At 43.5% G+C, this 21952-nt stretch overlaps 1 protein-coding gene and 1 long non-coding RNA gene across 4 annotated transcripts in view; both read right to left on the bottom strand.

Annotated features, from left to right (window-relative positions):
- Window positions 1-3976: 3976 nt before the first annotated feature.
- LOC137312551 (uncharacterized) lies at window positions 3977-10506 on the bottom strand. The gene is made up of 3 exons (XR_010960755.1): window positions 10270-10506; window positions 9816-9906; window positions 3977-4254 (listed from the first exon to the last, which is right to left on the bottom strand). It is a non-coding gene; the product is annotated as an uncharacterized lncRNA (long non-coding RNA).
- Window positions 10507-18922: 8416 nt separating this feature from the next.
- LOC137312616 (zinc finger protein 271-like) overlaps window positions 18923-21952 on the bottom strand; it is a 4725-nt gene continuing 1695 nt past the window's right edge. For all 3 annotated transcript variants that reach the window (XM_067979142.1, XM_067979141.1, XM_067979140.1), the window contains exon 2: window positions 18923-20531. In XM_067979142.1, the coding sequence (XP_067835243.1) occupies window positions 19078-20172 (1095 nt within the window). In that variant the 5' untranslated portion in view covers window positions 20173-20531 and the 3' untranslated portion in view covers window positions 18923-19077. The remainder of the gene's footprint in view (window positions 20532-21952) is intronic.

Raw genomic sequence — 21952 nt, forward strand, 5'->3', positions numbered from 1 at the left:
AATTAATTTAGGGTGTATAGTCTATACTGACGAAGAATCCAACAAAATACAAGAAGACTTTAATAAGCTTGATGAAAGGCGGTGTAAATGGCCATTGAATTTCAATATAGAAAGGTGTGAGATGGTGCATTTTGCTCGGGGGAATAAGGAGGCCTCATACTGCTTGGAAAATAAGAGTCTAAATGTGGTAGAAGAGCGAAGGGATTTCGGGGTACAGATTGACAAATCATTAAAAGTAGCAACACAGGTTGATGAGGCCACAGAAAGCAAACACAGCACTGGGGTTTATTTCTAGAGGAATAGAATTGAAAAGCAGATAAGTTATGTTGAACTGTAATTTAAACTTTCAAACCTTCTGTCAAACTGTTAAACATTCCCTTTCTGAAATCCGTGCTGACTATTCTTTATTATATTTTCGGTTTCTAGATGTTTTTCGATTGCTTCATTGAGTAAAAGATTCCATGATCATTCCTGCCACTGACCTTTAGTTAACTGGCCTATAGTTCGCTGGACTTGTTCTATCTCCTGTTTCAAAATATATGAATCACATTAACTATCATCCTGCCCTTTGGCACTATTCGTTTTTGTGATGATTTTTTTCGATATATGTAACAGTGCCTCTGCTATCTCTTCCCTTGCTTCATTTAATATGTGCGGATGCAATCCATCTGGACCAGTTTAACCACCCTTTCTAACTTAAATGTCTTGATATCTTTATTGACCTCTTCCTCTATATCATATTTACCCTGTTAATCTCCCTGGTAAATACTGAGGCAAAGTAACAATTCAATATTTCTGCCGTTTCGCTGACATTACCTGTGAGTTTATATTGTGCATCCCTTAGTGGCACTCAAACTATTCTGGTTTTCCTTTAGTTATTTTTGTGTCTGTGGAATAATTTACTATTTCTTTTTATATTCCTTGATAATTTGATTTAGTAGTTGCTGTTTGCTTCCCTAATTGTTTTTGTGACTTCTTCCTAACCTCTTCCTTTTCGCTTTTGTCATCCCCTTATTTAATATCTATGAATGAGAAATTCTACCAGCTTTTTGTGTCTGTTCAGGGGCTGATGTTTGGAAACTATTTATTGTCTATGATTAAAGTACCAGAAACCTCAAACCCAAACTCCACAGAAACACTCGATTTTTCCCTCCTAGTCAAATAAGGCGCTATAATGGTGAGCAGAGCTCCCTTCCAAACAGTTCATTCCAACAAGTTTGAATCCCAGCACGCTGAATTCAGAATCACCAAGACTGGAACCGAATTTGATGATGTTCAGAGGGATAGTGTTTCGAAAACACAAACGGGTCTTATTTATATTTTAAAAATACTTTGAAAGGTCATTTCTTTCCCCCATAACTTTGAATTTAACTCTTTCCCTTTGTATTATTATTTACACTGATCTGTACAGTGGACACGGGAAACAATTGCCCGGATTCAGTGAAATTAATAGATTATCTGAAGTTTTTTCTCTCTGCTGATTCCCGTCCCTTATTTAAATTATGTCGGATTAACCTTTCTGATCTATTGAAGGGTCATAGTCCTGAACCGTGAACCCGAGCTTCCCTTCTCCACATATGCTGCCGGACCTGCTGAGTCTTTCCAGCATTTTTGGTATTTTTTTCTCTCTATTTCATCCCTTTCACGATTGACGGTCGCCATTAAAACTTCCAGCTTTGTGCTCAGTTTTTATTTGTGTTTTAGTTCGATTTATTTGAATTAATCTAATTCATGTCCTGAGAAATCAGACAGAAATATTGCGCAATGTACAGTGAAATATAATGGGGCAAATTCACAACTTTTGAATCAACAAAACAAAAACTTTATTATGAGTCAGTTGTCTTAATTTTTCACTGTCAAAATATTAAAAAAAAAACAGAGTAGAAGTTACAGAGAGAAACTATTTCCTCACATTGCACTTTGTCCTGTTTCTGTAACGACAGACAATGTGAATTTGTTCCACTCTGTTAGAGTTCTCGCTTACGGCCAGTCGATGTCAGACTGTATATTCATTCTGTATCTGTCAGCCTCCAGTACTGTCTGTGAGTGTGAGATTAATTCTCTATCTGTCATTCTCTGGTACTGTATGTGAGTGTGGGATTCATTCTGAATTTGTCAGTCTCTGGTACTTTGTGTGAGTGTGGGATTCATTCTGAACCTGTCAGTCTCTGGTACTTTGTGTGAGTGTGGGATTCGTTCTGAATTTGTCAGTCTTCGGTACTTTGTGTGAGTGTGGGATCAATTCTGAATTTGTCAGTCTCTGGTACTGTGTGTGACTGTGGGATTCATTCTGTATCTGTCAGTCTCTGGTGCTGTCTGTGAGTGTGGGATTCATTCTGTGACTGGAAGTCTCTGGAATTTCATCTCAGTGTGGGATTCATTCTGCAACTCAGTCTCTGGGACAAAGTGCAAGTCTGGATTCGTTCTGTATTCTTATTTCAGGATACAGCATGTTACTTGAAACTGTATCTTTAATTCATTAATGTTTGCACGGTCCTTTGTCTAGCATTATTTTTTAAATATGGATACACTTCTGTATTTTGTTTCAATCAAACAATGTGTGAGGTTTGGTGTAGGATTACATCTTAATCTCTTGAAAGACTATTGCAAATGATAATGTATATTTCAATATTTTACCGTGAAATTATTGATCTGGTATTTATTGTGTAGCTCAGTCTGCGCTAATGGAATTGATACTTTATCTTTCAGGCTGACACTTTGTGCTATATTTGGACTGGTATGTCAGGAATAACTCAGTCCGCAATAATGGAATTGATGCCATACCTTTCAGCATGAGTTTGAAGTAATTATTGGAATCGTTTGCAATGTGTAGCTTCGTCTACACTAATAGGATTCAGACTGTATGTTTCAATATGATAATATGTATATACGAATTTTGGACTGCATACAATATGTAGCTGGGTCTGTACTAATGGAATTCGTACTGTGCCTTTCAGTCTAATACCGTGTAATATATTTTGATTGGTTTGTAAGGTGTGGCTCAGTCTGCAATACTGGGATTGATACTGTATCTTTCAGCATGACCCTGAATGTGATTTTTGGACTCTATGTAATGTGTAGCTCAGTCTGCACTAATGGAATTGATAATGCATCTTTCAATCTGATACTGTATGAGAATTTTGGACTGGTAACAAATGTGTACCTCAGTCTGCAGTAATGAAATTGATACTGTATCTTTCATTACGATACTGTATTCGAATTTTGGACCATATATAATGTGTCGCTCAATCTGCACTGTTGGAATTAATACTGTATCTTTCAACCTGTCACTGAGATTTTTAGACCAGTATATGATGTGTCGCTCAGTCTGCACTAATGGGATTGATACTGTATCTTTCAGTCTGATACTGTGTGAGATTTGTATACTGGCATGCAACGTGTGGGTCAGTCTATACGAGTCAAATCGAAACTGTGTCTTTCAGTCTGACACTGAATGTGATTTTTGGACTGGCATCTACTGTGTACCTCAGTCTGCAGTGAAGGAATTGAAACTGTATATTTCAGTACGATACTGCATGTGAATTTTGCACTGGTATATAATGAGCAGCTCAATCTGTATTAATGGAATTGATATTGTATCTTTCAATCTGATACAGTATGAGAATTTTGGACTGGTATCTAATGTGTACCTCAGTCTGCAGTAAAGGAATTGACACTGTACATTTCATTCTGACACTATGAAGTCTGTGGACATATATGTGAGTCAAATATGGGTAACATCTGAACTGGTATCTAATTTGTATCTCAGTGTACACTATTGGCATGAATACTGCATCTTTAAACTCATAATGTGTGTGAGTTGTGGGCTGGTATTTAATTTGAATCTCGGGGTACATTATTGTGATTCATTCTGTATCTATCAATCGGTCCCATGTGTCAGTTCTAACTGGTATTTAATTTGTAGCTAAGGCTGAACTAATGTGAGATTAACACAGTGCCTTTCAATCTGATACTGGGTGTGATTTTGGACTGGGAATTATTTATCTGCCGGTCAGCGGTACTGAGTTGTTTAGAAATGGAAATTCCGTCTGTCTCTCCTGCTCTGTTTGACTGTTGGATTGGGATCAGTGTGGGATTGACTATTTCTGCTGTGTGAGACTGTGGAACTGATGACTTGTCTGTGTCTCTGTGCTCTGTGAGTGATAATGTACATACTGTGTGTGAGAAGGAGCAGGCTGCACTGTTCCTTGCGGAGGAAACATCACACTGATTCTGGGTCCTTCAAGTATTTGCCTGTAGAAAGAGAAATTAAGTCTTGTAACTCAAGAACAGGTGAGGTAGAAAATACAAAAGTGATCAATTGAATCTCTCTGTTAATAATCATTGTAATATCCACAAATGAAAACCAGTGATACAAACAGTGTCAGTGTCTGACTCCACTGCAGTACTGCAGCACTCAGCTTCTGTACACCAGGTGTGTTGGGCTGTTTTACAACAATTTAGTGACATCCAGACACAATGCAACACCTTCGCTGATCCATGAATGGGACGACCCGATGGGGCGGGGACCTTTGCACAGGTCAGGCTTATAATCCCCTCTCCGATGGGGCGAACAGTTCACCCAAAACCACAGAGCCGCTGTTTAAAATGTGTCCTTCATATTTCTCACATGATGCCTGAAATAGATGCTCTTTGTATAACTCCCCACATCCTTACTGTCCGGCTCTGTTTACTGTTCAATCACAAACAGGGCAGGTAGAAAAAAAATCTGATTTAGTACCTGGCACCAATCACAAACACGCTCACACTGCACATTGTCCGGTTTCAGCAATTTGTTCCGAACTGTTGCAGTTCTGCTTCCGGCCAGTAGATGTCCCCAAATCCCGGATCATTGAAGTTTGCAGATGAGAGAGGGACAGAAGATCAACTCATTCTTCACATTATATTGCACGAGTGGGATTTAGAAAAACTGGGAATGGAGACGAGCTGTTGGACCAAACACTACTTGCAACGCTGTTTTAAATTCTTGTAATTAATTTCGGGTATATTGTCTATATCGAGGAAGACTACGACAAAATCAGCTTGCAGAACGGCCGTGTAAATGGGCATTGAATTTCAATATAGAAAGGTGTGAGCTGGTGCATTTTGCCAGGGGGATTAAGGAGGCCACATACTGCTTGGAAATTAAGAGTCTAAACGGGACAGAGGAGCAATGTAAATCATCCTGAGAAATTAGAGAGAAATACTGCGCAATGTAAGTGAAAAATAACGGGTCAAATTCACAACTATCGAATGAGTAAAACAAAAAAATTATTATGAATCAATTGACTTCATTTTTCACTATCAAAATGTGCAAAAATACGAGAATAAAAAAATTACAGACAGAAACTTTCCTCACATTGCACATTGTCCTGTTTCTGCAACCACGACAGGAAATGTGAATTGGTTCTGCTCTTTTACAGTTCTCGCTTACGTCCAGTAGAGGTGAGTCTCTGGTACTGTGTCTGATGGGGTTTATTCTGTATCTGTCAGACTCTGTTATTGAGTGTGAGCATGGGGTATATTCTGCATCTGTCAGTTTCAGGTACTGCATATAAGTGATGGGTTCATTCTGTATCAGTCAGTCTCTGGTACTATGTGTGAGTGTGGAATTAACTCTGCAACTGTCAATCTCTGGTGTTGTATCTGAGTGTGGGATACATTCTGTATCTGTCAATCTCTGGTGTTGTATCTGAGTGTGGGATACATTCTGTATCTGCCATTCTCTGCTGCTTTATCTCAGTTTGGGATTCATTCTGTAATTCAGTCTCTGAGACAATGTGCAAGTCTGGATTCATTCTGTATTCTTATTTCAGTTTACAGCATTGTATTTGAAACTGTATCTTTAACACTTTAAATGATATAGTTCTTCATCGTGTATTTAATCTGTAAATATTAATTTTCTTCAATCAAACAACGTGTGTGAGTTTTGGAGTGGGATCACATCTTAATCTCTGAACTCTATTGTGAATGATAATGTACCTTTCAATCTGTTCACAATGAAATTATTGGACTGGTATGTAGTGTGCAGCTCAGTCTGCACTGATGGAATTAATTCTGTATCTGAGTTGAACACTGTATGAGATTTTTGAACTGGTATTAAATGTAGCTCATCCTGCACTAAAGGAGTGGATACTGTCTCTATCAGTCTGATACTGTATGAGATTTTTGGCTGGAATGTGAGATGTAGCTCAGTCTGCACTAATGGAAGTGATACTGAATCTTTCAATGTGATATTCTATGAGATTTTTGGACTGGTGTGTCACATGTACCTCAGTCTGTGCTAATGGAATTGATATTGTATCTTTGAGTCTGATACTCTTTGAGATTCTTGGACTGCTATATCATGTGTGGTTCAGTCTGCACTAATGAAATTGATACTGTATCTTTCAGCCTAATATTGTATGGGATTTTCGGACTGATATGTAATGTGTAGTTCAGTCTGTGCTAATAGAATTGATACTGTATCTTCCAGTCATCATTTATGAGATTGTTGGACTGCCATGTAATCTGTGTCTCAGTCTGTGATAATAGAATTGAAACTACATCTTCCAGTCTGATCATTTATGAGGTTTTTGGACTTGTGTGTAACGTGTAGCTCAGTCTGTACCAATGGTATTGATACTGTATGTTTCAGTATAATACTGTATGAGTATTTTGCAATGTATATAAAATGTAGCTCAGTCTGCACTAATGGAATTGATACTGCATCTTTCAATCAGACACTATGAGGTTTTTGGACTGGTATCTGATGTGCAACTCAGTCTGCAGTAACATGACTGTGAGATTAATTCTGTGTCTGTCAATCGGTGGTACTGTGTGTGAGTGTGTGATTAATTCTTTATCTCTCAGTCCCTGGTATTGTGTGTGAGTGTGGGATTCAGTCTGTATCTGTCATTCTCTGGTACTGTGTGTGAGTGTGGGATTCAGTCTGTATCTGTCAATCTCTGGTACTGTGTGTGGGTGTGGGGTTCATTCTGTATCTGTCAGTCTCTGGTTCTGTGTTTGAGTGTGGGATTCATTCTGTATCTGTCAGTCTCTGTTACTGTGTGCGAGTGTGGGATTCATTCTGTATCTCTCAATCACTGGTACTGTATGTGAGTGTGGGATTAATTGTGTTCCTATCAGTCTCTGGTTGTGTGTGTGTGTGTGTGTGTGTGTGTGTGTGCGCGCGCGCGCGTGTATGAGTGATTCATTCTGTTTCTGTTTGTATCTGGTGCTGTAAGTGAGTGAGATATTCATTCCATACCTCTTAATTTCTGATACAGTATGTGAGTGATATAAATTCTGTATCTGTCAGTCTATACCACAGTGTGTGAGTGCGGCATTCACTCTGGATCTGCCAGTCACTGGTACATTGTGTGAGCATGGGATTCATTGTACATGTCAGTCTCTGGCACTGTATCTGAGTGTGAGATTCATTCATTATATTTAAGTAAATTGTATCTCCGTTTATTGTACGGCATTCAAAACTGTACTTTAATACCTTAATGTATGAATATTTTCCCCAGTCCTTTATTGGTAGATACAGATACACTACAAAATGTAATGTTGCAGGTTATAATCAGAGAATGTGGGCATTTTTGGAATTCTATTAAATCTGTATCGATGGAAACACAATTGTGATTTGGTGTGTCTTCCAAACTGATATCGTGACATTTTTGAACTTGTATATAATGTGTAGCTCAGTCTGTGTGAATGGAATACTGTATATTTCAGTCTGAATCTGTGTCAGTTTTTTTGTAGTGATATTTAATGTGTAGATCAGTCTGCACCAATGGAATTGATAATGTATCTTTCAATCTGACATTATGAGATATTTGGTCTGGTATGTTAAGTGTAAATCAGCCTGTACTAATGTAGGTGACGGTGAGATTCATTTGGGATCTCTCAGTCTCTGGTACTGTGTGTGATTGTGGGATGGATTCTGTATCTGTCACACTCTGGTACTCTATGTGAGTGCGGGATTCACTCTGTATATACCATCTCTAGAACTGTGTGTGGGATTCATTCTGTATATACCTTCTCTAGTACTGTGTGTGGGATTCATTCTGTATATACCTTCTCTAGTAATGTGTGTGGGATTCACTCTGTATATACCTTCTCTAGTACTATGTGTGGGATTCACGCTGTATATACCTTCTCTAGTACTGTGTGTGGGATTCAATCTGTATATACCTTCTCAAGTACTGTGTGTGGGATTCACTCTGTACATACCTTCTCTAGTACTGTGTGTGGGATTCACTCTGTATATACCTTCTCTAGTACTGTGTGTGGGATTCACTCTGTATATACCTTCTCTAGAACTGTGTGTGGGATTCACTCTGTATATACCTTCTCTAGAACTGTGTGTGGGATTCACTCTGTATATACCTTCTCCAGTACTGTGTGTGAGATTCATTCTGTATATACCTTCTCTGGAACTGTGTGTGGGATTCACTCTGTATATACCTTCTCTAGAACTGTGTGTGGGATTCACTCTGTATATACCTTCTCTATTACTGTGTGTGGGATTCACTCTGTTTATACCTTCTCCAGTACTGTGTGTGGGATTCACTCTGTATATACCTTCTCTGGTACTGTGTGTGGGATTCACTCTGTATATACCTTCTCTGGTACTGTGTGTGGGATTCATTCCGTATATACCTTCTCTGGTACTGTGTGTGGGATTCACTCTGTATATACCTTCTCTGGTACTGTGTGTGGGTTTCGGTCTGTATATACCTTCTCTAGTGCTGTGTGTGTGTGTTGTATTATTTCCACATATGCAGTTTCTCATACTGTAGGTTAGTTTGGGATTCTTTCTGTATCTCAGTCTCAGGTAGCTTGTGTGAGTGTGGGATTCATACTTTACCTGTCAGTCTCTGGTGCTGTGTGTGAGTGTGGGATTCACTTTTTGTATCTGTCAGTCTCTGGTATTGTATGTGAGTTTGAGATTCCTTCTGCATGTCTCAGTCTCTGGTACGGTATGCGAGTTTGGGATTCATTCTGTGTCTGTAAAATTATTCTCTCTGTTTATATTATAGCGTTCAATAATTTAGCTTTAATATCTTAATGTTTAAATAGTTTTTCTCATTATTTAATTTGTAAATATGGATGCACTTTCGGATAAGATGCTGGAGGTTTTTAATCAGATAATTTGTGTGCTTTTTGGACTATGATTAAATCTGTATCTCTGAACACAAATTTGAATGATAATGTATCTTTCAAACTGATATGATGACATTTTTGGACTGCTGTGTAATGTGTATCTCAGTCTGCACGAATAGAATTGATACTGTATCTTTAAATCTCATACCATGAGTGTATTATAAACTGATATCTAATTTGTTTCTCATGTTATGCTGTCACAGCATTTCTCAATCTGACACTTTATGAGAGTTTTGGACCTGTCTGCAATTTGTATCTCATGCTACACTATTCGAATGGATACGACATGTATTAAACTCACATGTGTGTGAGAGTTCTGGTCAAGTATTCAATTTGAATCTCGGGTTATATTATTGCAATTCATTCCGTACCTTTCAATCGGGCACCATGTGTGATTACTATCTGGTATTTAATTCGTAGCTACTGTTAACCTACTGTGGGATTGACAATCTTAAAGCATGACTTTGGACTGGGATTTTTGTATCTGCCTGTCAGTGGTACTGAGTTAGGGGGAAATGGAAACAGCGTCTGCCTCACCTGCTCTGTTTCCGTGTTGGATTGAAAATGTGCCTCCGGATATTGGGATCAGTTTGGGACTGACTGCTTCTGCTGTCTGAGACTGTGGAACTAATGACCTGTCTGCGTCTCTGTGAATGATAACGTACCTACTGTGTGTGAGGAGGAGCTGGCTGCACTGTTCCTTGTGCCTAGGATGGAGGAAGCATCACATTTATTCTTGGCCCTTCAAGTATTTTTCTGTCAGATGAAAAAAGTAACTGTTGTAACTCCAGAACCAGTGAGGTAGAAAATACAAAAGTGATAAGTTTAATAGCTCTGTTAATGATAATTATATGAATCAGCGATACAAAGAGTGTCAGTGTCTGACTCCACTGCAGTACTGCAGCACTCAGCTTCTGCACACCAGGTGTGTTGGGCTGTTTTACAACAATTTAGTGACATCCAGACTCAACCCAACCTCCGCACTGATCCATGAATGGGACTACCCGATGGGGCGGGGACTTTGTACAGGTCAGGTTTCTAATTCCCTCTCCCAGGAGAATAACCGTTCAACAGAAATATAACAGCAGTTGTTTAAATTGTGTCCTTCACACTTCTCACCTGGTGCCTTCAATAGTTGCTCTTTGTATAAGTCCACACATCATTACTGTCCGGCTCTGTTTCCACTATTCACTCTCCAATAACAATAAACAGGGTGAGACTGGAACTAAACCAGGAACATTCACGACTGGTTTGGGGAGAGAAAGCAGCAATGATTTTAAATAGCAGTTTCTCCCCATTCTCTCTCCCTTCCCCTGGACACACCCGGTGCACACACAGCCCGAGAATGACCTCTCCCTTCCCCCTCTCACTCCATGTTCCGGGACAAGTTCCTGATCCACTCCGCCTCTTACAAAAAGCCCCTGGACTCCCCCTGACCTTCCCCCGGACTCAATACCGATCTCTGAGTCCATCTGCGGACACGATCCCGAAGCGATGAGCTGCTGTAACGAGGCTGCTCTTTGCTCCCTTCCCCCGGGGGCCGTGATCTCTCCATTCCCGGCTGTTTTAAACCATCCTCTTCCGCTCACTGAGGGAATGGCCCCAATCGGCCGAGCAGGGGGAGGGGATCGCGCATGCGCTCTTCCACTCACCAACAAGCAGCGCGGGGGGCGGGGCTGATTCACGCATGCGCAGATATCTGGTTTAATTCCCAATACAAAAATCGATGGAAACTTTCCCCAATTGGAATTTTTCAGAGTCTGAGCAAAGGAGATGGGTCTGGGGGAAAGGTCAGAGGGAATGGGGTCCACAGGCAGTGCAGGAACAGGCACCAGAATGGGAAAAAGATGGGATTCCACCAGTGCCGAACGCTGGAATCCAGACTGACTTTACAATCTCGAACTATTAAACGAGATGTTTCCATCCCTGCTGTTTCTCTCGTTATCTTTTGTTGGTAAATAGTCTTTCATAGATAAAGTGGGACGTTTTGAAATGAGCCAAAGGATTCTGTTCATTCTTGGCCCCATTAACCATTAATTAACGTGTGACTCCGAAACTGGATGCAGGGTTTCTCAAACCAATCCTGGAGAAAAATGGGATGAAAGTCGGAGTCCGTGTATTTGCTGGGAGCGTGTAGGATTAATATCTGACAGCAACAGTCCCATATTAATATAATCAGATTGAAACTCTCGGTCACTGAGAGTAATAGCGAACGGCCCTGATCTGCAAAACCGAATGTAGTACAACAGGCAAGAGAGGGTTAAATTCGGCAAACATTGTTTTTGTCACTCTCTGCACTGTCCCTGAGTGTGGGATTAATACTGTGTCCGTCTCTGGTATATCAGTGAGAGATAAGACTACATCTTCTGTCTCTACAACGGGAATTTCTGGATAAAACGCAACTTTACAAGTCAGTTTGGAACTGATACTGTTGCACTGTGCCTCTCCGCTCGCTCTGTCACCGTATCTGTCTCCCTTTCTCTCTCATTCTCTGGTGCTGTATATGAAGGTTGGATACTGCTATTGAGCGTGATATGAACATACTGATAGGAAGTGTAAGACTGACGGTGTGTGTCTCGCTTTCTCTCTCGAGTGCTGATTTTGAAGGTGGAATACTGTCTGATATCAAACAGAGAGAATGGGGTGTCCAGGCCACACCGTAACTGGGGATGTGTTCGGCTCCAGTCCCAGTTCATGGTCATAACCTTTTCACAGATTCAGGGTGAGAGTCTCTGTGAGACGGTAAAACTGGCGGAGAAAATCCGCTTCACAATTCAAACCCCAACACATGAGATTCTACAAATCAGCTGGAATAAGATTTTTGTAAACTGCTGAATGAGAGTGGATTTTCCGCTTTGGCGGTGGAGTAAGTCGGCGATAGCGGATCGGGACCCCATTGTTCACTACGCCTGATTTTACTATCCATTGACACCAATGAGTTCACTAAAGTAACTGATATCAATCCAATACTTCAAATAAATTTGGAAATAACAGACAGAAATTATATTTTATCCAACAAATGCTTTTTGAGAAATAATACAAGATGTGATTCGAACATGAAATGGTTTGCTGTTATTAGTCGGGAAATAATATGATTTCAATATTAAATGTTTAATCCTGTAATGAATAAAATCAAATGCTCCATTTCGGTTGATGATTATTTCCCATCACACACACTGTCTGGTGGGATGGACTGAGGGTGAGCTGCCAGGGTTAGACAGCGTCCTGTTCATTGGGACATTTGTTTTGACCAGAATAGAATAATAATGGACCAACACCCGGACCGTTACTAACTGGTAAAATATTAATGTAATTTCAAACTCCAGTGGGGAGTTCCGGAGATCGTTTCCTCTCTGAGCTGCTGTGCAGCAATGTTTGCTCACTGCAGGGAGTTTAATGGGACATGAGGCTGGGCCTGGTTACACAGATCTATAAGGAAACCTCCTCATACATTTCTGAGACGATCAGGGGCCGGGAGATTTCTCACGGCCGCAGCAGGCCAAGGGAAAGCTCTCCTGCTCCTCCTTGCCCCACAAAATATGAGTTAAAAAGAAACTTCTCAGAGTTCTGGACCACTCAATACCCATCGAAAGGGCGGCTCCTCCACCCATTTTTAACCAACATGAAATGGTTTCCCGTGTACGTCATAATACTCTAATTTACATATTACACGTGGCCTGACCGGAAACAGGTGGGTGTTGCTCGGGCCGCTCTTCTCAGGACATGACCCACCTTTCCTGACCTATGCCCTAGAATGAATCTTCGAAGCCCACAAGCTGGTCCATTTTCTCAAATTGCATCGGTTCATAACACGTGGAGGGAAATTTTCACCATCGCTGGGGACTGAACTGTTAGAGCGGATCACCCGCCCCTTACAGAACCGACCCGATTTTAATTCTTGCTCCGTCAGTTTACCGCCCAAGATGTGAAGGTGAAAATACCCCCTACGTCTCTGACCCCAAGGTTCGACAGGTGTGTGAAAGACATCAGACAGTGTTTGCCAAACACTAACATGAATGTGGGCGAATGGATCCGTGTATTCGGGTAAAAGCTGATAACCCACCCAACGGAGACTGGACCCCTATACCGTGGTGTCGAAGAGGAGTTCATCCCCAACAGCTCGGTAACACAGGTCGCTGTCCTCTATGGGCAGTTGTCCAAGATGCACAACGAGACAGATATCAACAGCTGCTGGAAGACCATCAATTCGGTCAAGGAGGCCCTTTGTTCCCCCGAAACTTGCTGGTCTTCCTGCCGAGGGAACTGTCCGCGGCCAAGTGTTGGCCACTGGCACAATCCAAGGTCCAGTATTTCATGCTGAGGTGCACACTGAAGCGAGGTGCGGCCTACACAAAGGCTTTATGGGGAAACGCAACCGTGTAAGGCTATCACACCTTGTATTGTACAGCATGTCTTAGAAGATATTTACTGTGTTTTGACTTGTAATAATGGAATCGTATGATGTGTATTGTATTTGTTTTGAATTGTAATTGTAATATTTACATTGAACTGTGTCTATTCATGAATTTTATGAAAGGCATAAGATGTTAGGGAACTTGGGGAAATAAATAGTGATGTCTTGAGGAGTGTACATATTACAGAGAGGGAGGTGCTGGAAGTCTTAACGCGCATCAAGGTAGATAAATCTCCGGGACCTGATGAAATGTATCCCAGGACGTTATGGGAGGTTAGGGAGGAAATTGCGGGTCCCCTAGCAGAGATATTTGAATCATCCACCGCTACAGGTGAGGTGCCTGAAGATTGGAGGGTAGCAAATGTTGTGCCTTTGTTTAAGAAGGGCGGCAGGGAAAAGCCTGGGAACTACAGACCAGTGAGCCTGACATCTGTAGTGGGTAAGTTGTTAGAGGGTATTCTGAGGGACAGGATCTACAGGCATTTGGAGAGGCAGGGACTAATTAGGAACAGTCAGCATGGTTTTGTGAGAGGAAAATCATGTCTCACGAATTTGATTGAGTTTTTTGAAGGGGTAACCAAGAAGATAGATGAGGGCTGTGCAGTAGACGTGGTCTACATGGACTTCAGCAAAGCATTTGACAAGGTACTGCATGGTAGGTTGTTACATAAGGTTAAATCTCATGGGATCCAAGGTGAGGTAGCCAATTGGATACAAAATTGGCTTGACGACAGAAGACAGAGGGTGGTTGTCGAGGGTTGTTTTTCAAACTGGATGCCTGTGTCCAGCGGTGTGCCTCAGGGATCGGTGCTGGGTCCGCTGTTATTTGTTATTTATATTAATGATTTGGATGAGAATTTAGGAGGCATGGTTAGTAAGTTTGCAGATGACACCAAGATTGGTGGCATTGTGGACAGTGAAGAAGGTTATCTAGGATTGCAACGGGATCTTGATAAATTGGGCCAGTGGGCCGATGAATGGCAGATGGAGTTTAATTTAGATAAATGTGAGGTGATGCATTTTGGTAGATCGAATCGGGCCAGGACCTACTCCGTTAATGGTAGGGCGTTGGGGAGAGTTATAGAACAAAGAGATCTAGGAGTACAGATTCATAGCTCCTTGAAAGTGGAGTCACAGGTGGATAGGGTGGTGAAGAAGGCATTCAGCATGCTTGGTTTCATTGGTCAGAACATTGAATGCAGGAGTTGGGATGTCTTGTTGAAGTTGTACAGGGCATTGGTGAGGCCACACTTGGAGTACTGTGTACAGTTCTGGTCACCCTATTATAGAAAGGATATTATTAAACTAGAAAGAGTGCAGAAAAGATTTACTCGTATGCTACCGGGACTTGATGGTTTGACTTACAGGGAGAGGTTAGACAGACTGGGACTTTATTCCCTGGAGAGTAGGAGGTTAAGGGGTGATCTTATAGAAGTCTATAAAATAATGAGGGGCATAGATAAGGTCGATAGTCAAAATCTTTTCCCAAAGGTAGGGGAGTCTATAACGAGGGGGCACAGATTTAAGGTGAGAGGGGAGAGATACAAAAGGATCCAGAGGGGCAATTTTTTCACTCAAAGGGTGGTGAGTGTCTGGAACGAGCTGCCAGAGGCAGTAGTAGAGGCGGGTACAATTTTGTCTTTTAAAAAGCATTTGGACAGTTACATGGGGAAGATGGGTATCGAGGGATATGGGCCAAGTGCAGGCAATTGGGACTAGCTTAGTGGTATAAACTGGGCGACATGGACATGTTGGGCCGAAGGGCCTGTTTCCATGTTGTAACTTCTATGATTCTATGATTCTATGAAAGTATATTTTGAAATATTAAAAAAAGTTCCAGTCTCACTATGTCTCTTCTTATTGGACAATGAAGAGTGGAAACAGACCCGAATCGTAAAGATGTTGGAAGTTATACAAATATCATTTATTGCAGGCATCAGGTGAGAAATAGGGAGTATTTTCTTAAGGGTGAGAAACTCGGGACTGTTGAGGAGCAGAGGGGTTTGGGTGTCCAGGTACACCAATCAATAAAAATAAGTGCACAAGTGTAAAAAATGAATGAAAGATCCCAATTTCTAGGCTGTCATATCCCAAGGTACCGCTATCAGGTACTTTCCCAACTCTGTGGAATTTGCTGATACAATCAGGCCCCACTGCCTCCCTTGCTGGTCCATTCCATACATCCAGCGCCCTCTGCATTAAAAAATATATATTCAAGCATTCTGCTCATCCTGTGCCCCAGGTAGAGAAGATTGAGAGTGACAGGAGGACCCAGACCATTAGCCTTATGTGAGTTTGGACATTTCTGTTTTTGATTCAGATTATTGAATTTGCAATTTATCCACTTTTTTGTAGATTTCTATTTTTATTTTTTGAACAAATTCTCCAAACCCTGTGCGCAGTGAGTGCTGACTCCGGGCCCTGTGAATGACATCCCTCACCTCCGCCCGCCTGCGTCCTGGGCTGACTCCTCCTATCACCTGACACGCGGTACCGTCTCTCACCTTTGCGCGCTGTCATCGCGATGCGTGCATGCATCTCCGCCCGAGGGACGCCGCGCGGTCCCTATGCCGCGTTGCTTTAGCAACAGGCGCGTCCCGGGAGGATGATGATGGCGGCCTTGGGTCGGCGGTCGGAGGGCCGCTGCTGTGGGCGGGGTCGAGACCGACAGAGGGAGGGTCCGCATCTGGAAATGGCCTGGGCTCCGGGGCCTTGGAATGGCGCAGTGAGGCCGGTCCGGGCAACAGCTCCTCCGACTTCAGGCCCGATTGGCTTTAATGGGGTCGCAACCCCCGGGACGGAGGGACCGAGACCCCGGGACGGTGGGACCGAGACCCCGTGATGGAGGGACCGAGACCCCGGGATGGAGGGACCGAGACCCTGGAACGGTGGGACTGAGACCCCGGGACGGAGGGACCGAGACCCCGGGACGGTGGGACCGAGACCCCGTGATGGAGGGACCGAGACCCCGGGATGGAGGGACCGAGACCCTGGAACGGTGGGACTGAGACCCCGGGACGGAGGGACCGCGACCCCGGGACGGTGGGACCGAGACCCCGGAATGGAGGGACCGCGACCCCGGGGCGGTGGGACCGAGACCCCGGGATGGAGGGACCGAGACCCTGGAACGGTGGGACTGAGACCCCGGGACGGAGGGACCGCGACCCCGGGACGGTGGGACCGCGATCCTGGTACAGCGGGGCGTCGACCCCGGGATGGAGGAACTGCGACCCCAGGGATGGAGGGACTGTGACCCCGCGGACGGAGGGACCGCGACCCCGGGAGGGAGGGGCCATGAACCCGGGATGGAGGGACCGGGACCCCAGGGACGGGGGGACCACGACCCCAGGGACGGAGGGACCGCGACCCCGGGATGGTGTGACCACGAACCTGCGATGGAGGTATCGTGACCCCTGGAGGGAGGTGGTCCTTGAGACCGTCCATGCTTTGTTGTGAGACCTCTGTGTGTGTCTTGCTCTGTTCGTGTTCTATTACATTGGCTCCCGGTGTGGCAATGCTTCGATTTTAAAATTCTCATCCTCGTGTTCAAATCCCTCTATGGCCCTCACCCCCTCCCTATCTCTGCAACCTCTTCCAGCCCTACAATCCTCGTGATCAAATCCCTCCATGGCCCTCACCCTCTCCCTATCTCTGTAATCCCCTGCAACCGATTTAATCTCCACCGACAACCGCATGTCTCGCCACCCTCAGTGCTCGGACTCTCAGTCCTGTATAACACACAGTCAGTGCTGGGACACTCAGTCCTGTTATATACAGAGTCAGTGCTAAGACACTCAGTCCTGTTATAGAAACAGTCAGTGCTGGGACATTCAGTCCTGTTATACACAGTCAGATAAATAAATAACTGCAAACTAAGAATGAAATCTCCAGGACCTGACGGTTTCCACCCCAGAGTTTTAAAGGAAACAGATGGGGAAATTGCAGATGCATTCATCATAATTTCCCAAAGCTCTCCAGACTCAGGAATTGTGCCTTTGGATATGAATGTTGAACATGTCACTCCGTTTATTTAAGAAAGGAGGGAGGGAGAAACCAGGTCAATACAGACTTGTCATTTTAACGTCGGTTGTGGGGAACTTACTTAAACCTATCATGAGAGACAAAATGAGCTGGTCAAAGAGAGTCAACTTGGATTCGTGAAGGGCAGGTCATGTCTGACTAATTTAGTTGGATTTGTTGAGGAATCTAACAAGGTGGACAGAGGAGTGTCTATGAAGGTTTTCTATATGGACTTACAGAAATCATTTGAAAAGGTTCAGCACAAGAGATTAATAGAATAAATAAAAGGCACAAAATTGAAAGTGACCTTGTGATGGAATTGGTTGGGAGGTCGGAGAAAAGAGTAAGGAGAAAGGGAATGTTCTTTGATTGGCGGGATATGACTAGTGGTGTCCCCAGGGATCTGTCCTGGGGCCTCAGCTTTCCACCATATTTATCAATAACTTGGATGAAGCAATCGAGACTAATAGGTCCAAGTTTCCAGATGACACTTAGTTATGAAGTACAGTAAGTTGTGTAGATGGAAGCAGGAAGTTACAAAGGGAAAGTTTAAGCGAATGGACAAACTGTGGCAGATGGAGTTCAATGTGGGGAAGTGTGAGATCATTCAATATGGAAGCAAAAAGGAAACATTGGAGTATTTTCTGAAAGTGAGAGACTGGGAATGGTGAAGGAGCAAAGGGATTTGGGTGTCCATGGACACAAATCACTAAAGGCTAGTGCACAGATGCAAAAAGCAACCACAGACAAATGGCATTTATCTCCAGTGTTGGAATACAAAGGGAAGGAAGTGATGCTTCAGTTCTACAGAGCCTTGGTCAGAGCCCATCTGGAGTACTGATCCTCACCAAGGATATATTGACCTTGGAGGGGGGACAGTGCAGATTCACCAGAATGATACTGGGGCTTGAAGTGTTCAAGTATGAGGACCGGTTGCATAAACTTGGTTTTGCATTCCCTTGAGTTTAGAAGAATGAGGGGTGATCTGATCCAGGGATATAAAATAATAAAGGGATTCGATAGGTTAGAAAAAGAAACTATTTTCTCTGGTGGGGGAATCCAGAACAAGAGGACATAACGTTAAATTTAGAGCTAGGGCGTCTAGGATTGAAATCAGGAAACTCTTTTTCACACAAGGAGAGTGGAAATCTGCTCAGGCTGATTGAAGTGGACCCTGTGATACAATAGAATTTTCTGTCCTGTCAGACTTGGACATCTTGTAGATCCATCTTTTACAAAGGTGGAGGAGCTCAGTTCTAAGACGTATTCCACTCACGTCGTCATAAGTCCTCTAACTGTTTCTTTTATCAACGAGATATGAAGGTCAAAAACACTGTGTTTAAAAGAAAGCTGATTTATTTGACACTTGTACAGAATACTAAACTCCAGCCCAGTTAAAGGGGGTCATTAACATTAGAAACAAACTCCAACTGTCAGAATGAACATGGTTTAGTCCTGGATACAGCAATAACAGCAGAATCCAATCCCTGCAGTCACATGTGAACTCGCTGGTGACTCAGCAGGTGGGATGACTGAGTGAATCGCATTCCACACACGGAACAGGTGACCGTCCTCTCCCCGGTGTGAATACGTTCATGTCTCATCAGATCCCATGTTCTTTTAAAGCTCTTCTCACAGTTAGAACATTTAAAGGGTCTCTTATCAGTGTGAACAAGTTGGTGTTCAATGAGGCCGGATGAACAAGTGAATTCCTTCCCACACACAGAGCAGGTGAATGGCCTCTCCCCAGTGTGAACTCGTTGGTGTGTCAGCAGGGTGGATGACTGAGTAAAGCTCTTCCCACACACGGAGCAGGTGAACGGCCTCTCCCCAGTGTGAACTCGCTGGTGTGTCAGCAGGGTGGATGGCTGAGCGAATCCCTTCCCGCACAGGGAGCAGGTGAATGGCCTCTCCCCGAAGTGAACTTGCTGATGTCTCAGGAGGTGGGATGATCGAGTGAATCGCTTCCCACACACAGAGCACGTGAACGGCATCTCCCCAGTGTGGACTCGCTGGTGTGTCAGTAGGCTGGATGACCGAGTAAATCCCTTCCCACACACGGAGCAGATGAACGGCCTCTCCCCAGTGTGATTACGTTGGTGTGTCAGCAGATCACTTTTTCTTTTAAAGCTCTTCTCACAGTCAGAACATTTAAAAAGACACTTATCAGTGTGAACAAGGTGATGTTCAATGAGGTGGGAAGATTGAGTGAATCCGCTCCCACACACGGAGCAGGTGAACGGCCTCTCCCCAGTGTGAATTCGCTGGTGTGTCAGCAGGTTGGATGACTGAATGAATCCCTTCCCACACACGGAGCAGGTGAACGGCCTCTCCCCACTGTGAATGCGTTGGTGTGTCAGCAGATCACTTTTTCTTTTAAAGTTCTTCTCACAGACAGAACATTTAAAAAGTCTCTTATCAGTGTGAACAAGTTGATGTTCAATGAGGTGGGATGACTGAGTGAATCCCTTCCCACACACGGAGCAGGTGAACGGCCTCTCCCCAGTGTGTCTGTGTCGATGAGTTTCCAGCCGGGACGAGTAACTGAATCCCCTCCCACAGTCCCCACATTTCCACGGTTTCTCCATGGTGCGGGCGTCCTCGTGTCTCTCCAGGTTGGACGATCAGTGCAAGTCTCGTCTGCACAGAGAACATTTGTCTGGTTTCTCCCCACTGTGAATGGTACGATGTTTTTTCAGGCTGTGTAACTGGTTAAAATTCTTTCCACAGTTAGTGCACTGGAACACTCTCACTCGGGTGTGTGTGTCTCGCTGCTATTCCAGTCACAGTGATGTTTGAAATCTTTTCCCACGGATGGAACAGATCAACATTTCTCCTATATTTTAAGGCCGATAATCTTCAGGGGCTGGTGAGTAGAGTGACTGTCAGATCTTGACGTGATGTTTGGTTTGAGTTTGTCGTCTGCAAATCCTCCCCTTCTAATCCCCTATAAAAGGAGATAACAAAAGTCCTCACTGTGAATACGAGATTTAAATTCAGAACAGGCAATTCCAGTTTCTATGGAACATTCGACCCGCTCATTCCCCCAGACTGTAAATGCCCGTCCCACACACTCACCCTCCTCCCTCTGCTGAAACCCAAACCCATCGCACCACTTCCAACAATTTTCCTTCTATTTAATTTTTCTGTCTTGAAGATCCCGACTCGGACTGGTTTCAGTTCTACACTCACTGGTTCCATTCCCTCTCCTCCCCTGAAGGTGCTAGTTCTGGCTCGGTTCAGTTCTACACGCACTGCTCCCAACCATCTCCTCCCCTGAAGGTGCTGACTCTGGTTGGATTCTGTTCTGCACTCACTGGTTCCCCTCTCCTCTCCTGAAGATGCTCACTCTTGCTGTGTGTATATGGTCTGCCCCTCATTTCGACATTATGTCCCTCCCTATAGCTGCCTGTAGGCAGTCCATATGTAATACCTCCCAAATTTGGCGACGGAATCTTTCTGACCAGTCACCATTTCTCCTTCATTTAAAGACTATCCCTGACCTATCACAATTTCTCCTTTATTTGCAGACAGTCCCTGACCAGTCAGCATTTCACCTTCATTGACAGACACTCCCTGAGCAAACACCATTTCTCCTTCATTTAAAAACTCTCTCTGACCAGTCAGCATTTTCCTTCATGAATAGACGCTCCCTGGCCCATCACTATTTCTTCATTTATGGACATTACCTGACCTGTCAACATTTCTCCTGCATTCACAGACACTCCCGGACCAATCACCATTCCTCCTTCATCGACAGACACTCCTTGACCAGTTTCTATTTCTCCTTCATTAACAAACGCTGCCTGACAAGTCACCATTTCTCCATCATTTACAGACTCTGCTTGAACTGTCACAATTTCTCCGTCATTTATCGATACTCCCTGTCCCGTCACCGTTTCTCCTTCATTTATAGACACTCCCTGACCTGTCACCATGTCCTCCCCCATTTATAGATACTCCCATACCAGACGCCATTTCACCTGCATTTATAAACACTCCCTGACCCGTCACCATTCCTCCTTCATTTATAGCCACGCCCTGACCCGTCACCATTTCGATTTCATTAATAGACACTCCCTAACCAGACACTATGTTTCCTTCATTTACAGACACTCCCTAATGAGACAATTTTTCCTTCATTTACAGACACTCCCTGACCAATCACCATTTCATCTTCATTTACAAACATTCACTGTCCCGTCCCCATTTCTCTTTCATTTATAGACACTCCCTGACCCTTCACCGCTTCTCCTTCATATATAGACACTCCCTCACCCGGCACCATTTATCCTTCATTTGGAGACAATCCCTGTCCAGTCACCATTTATCCTTGATTTACAGACACTCCCGAACTAGTCAGCATTT

The sequence above is a fragment of the Heptranchias perlo genome, unplaced genomic scaffold (genome assembly GCF_035084215.1).
Source record: "Heptranchias perlo isolate sHepPer1 unplaced genomic scaffold, sHepPer1.hap1 HAP1_SCAFFOLD_43, whole genome shotgun sequence".
NCBI classification, from domain to species: Eukaryota; Metazoa; Chordata; class Chondrichthyes; order Hexanchiformes; family Hexanchidae; genus Heptranchias; species Heptranchias perlo.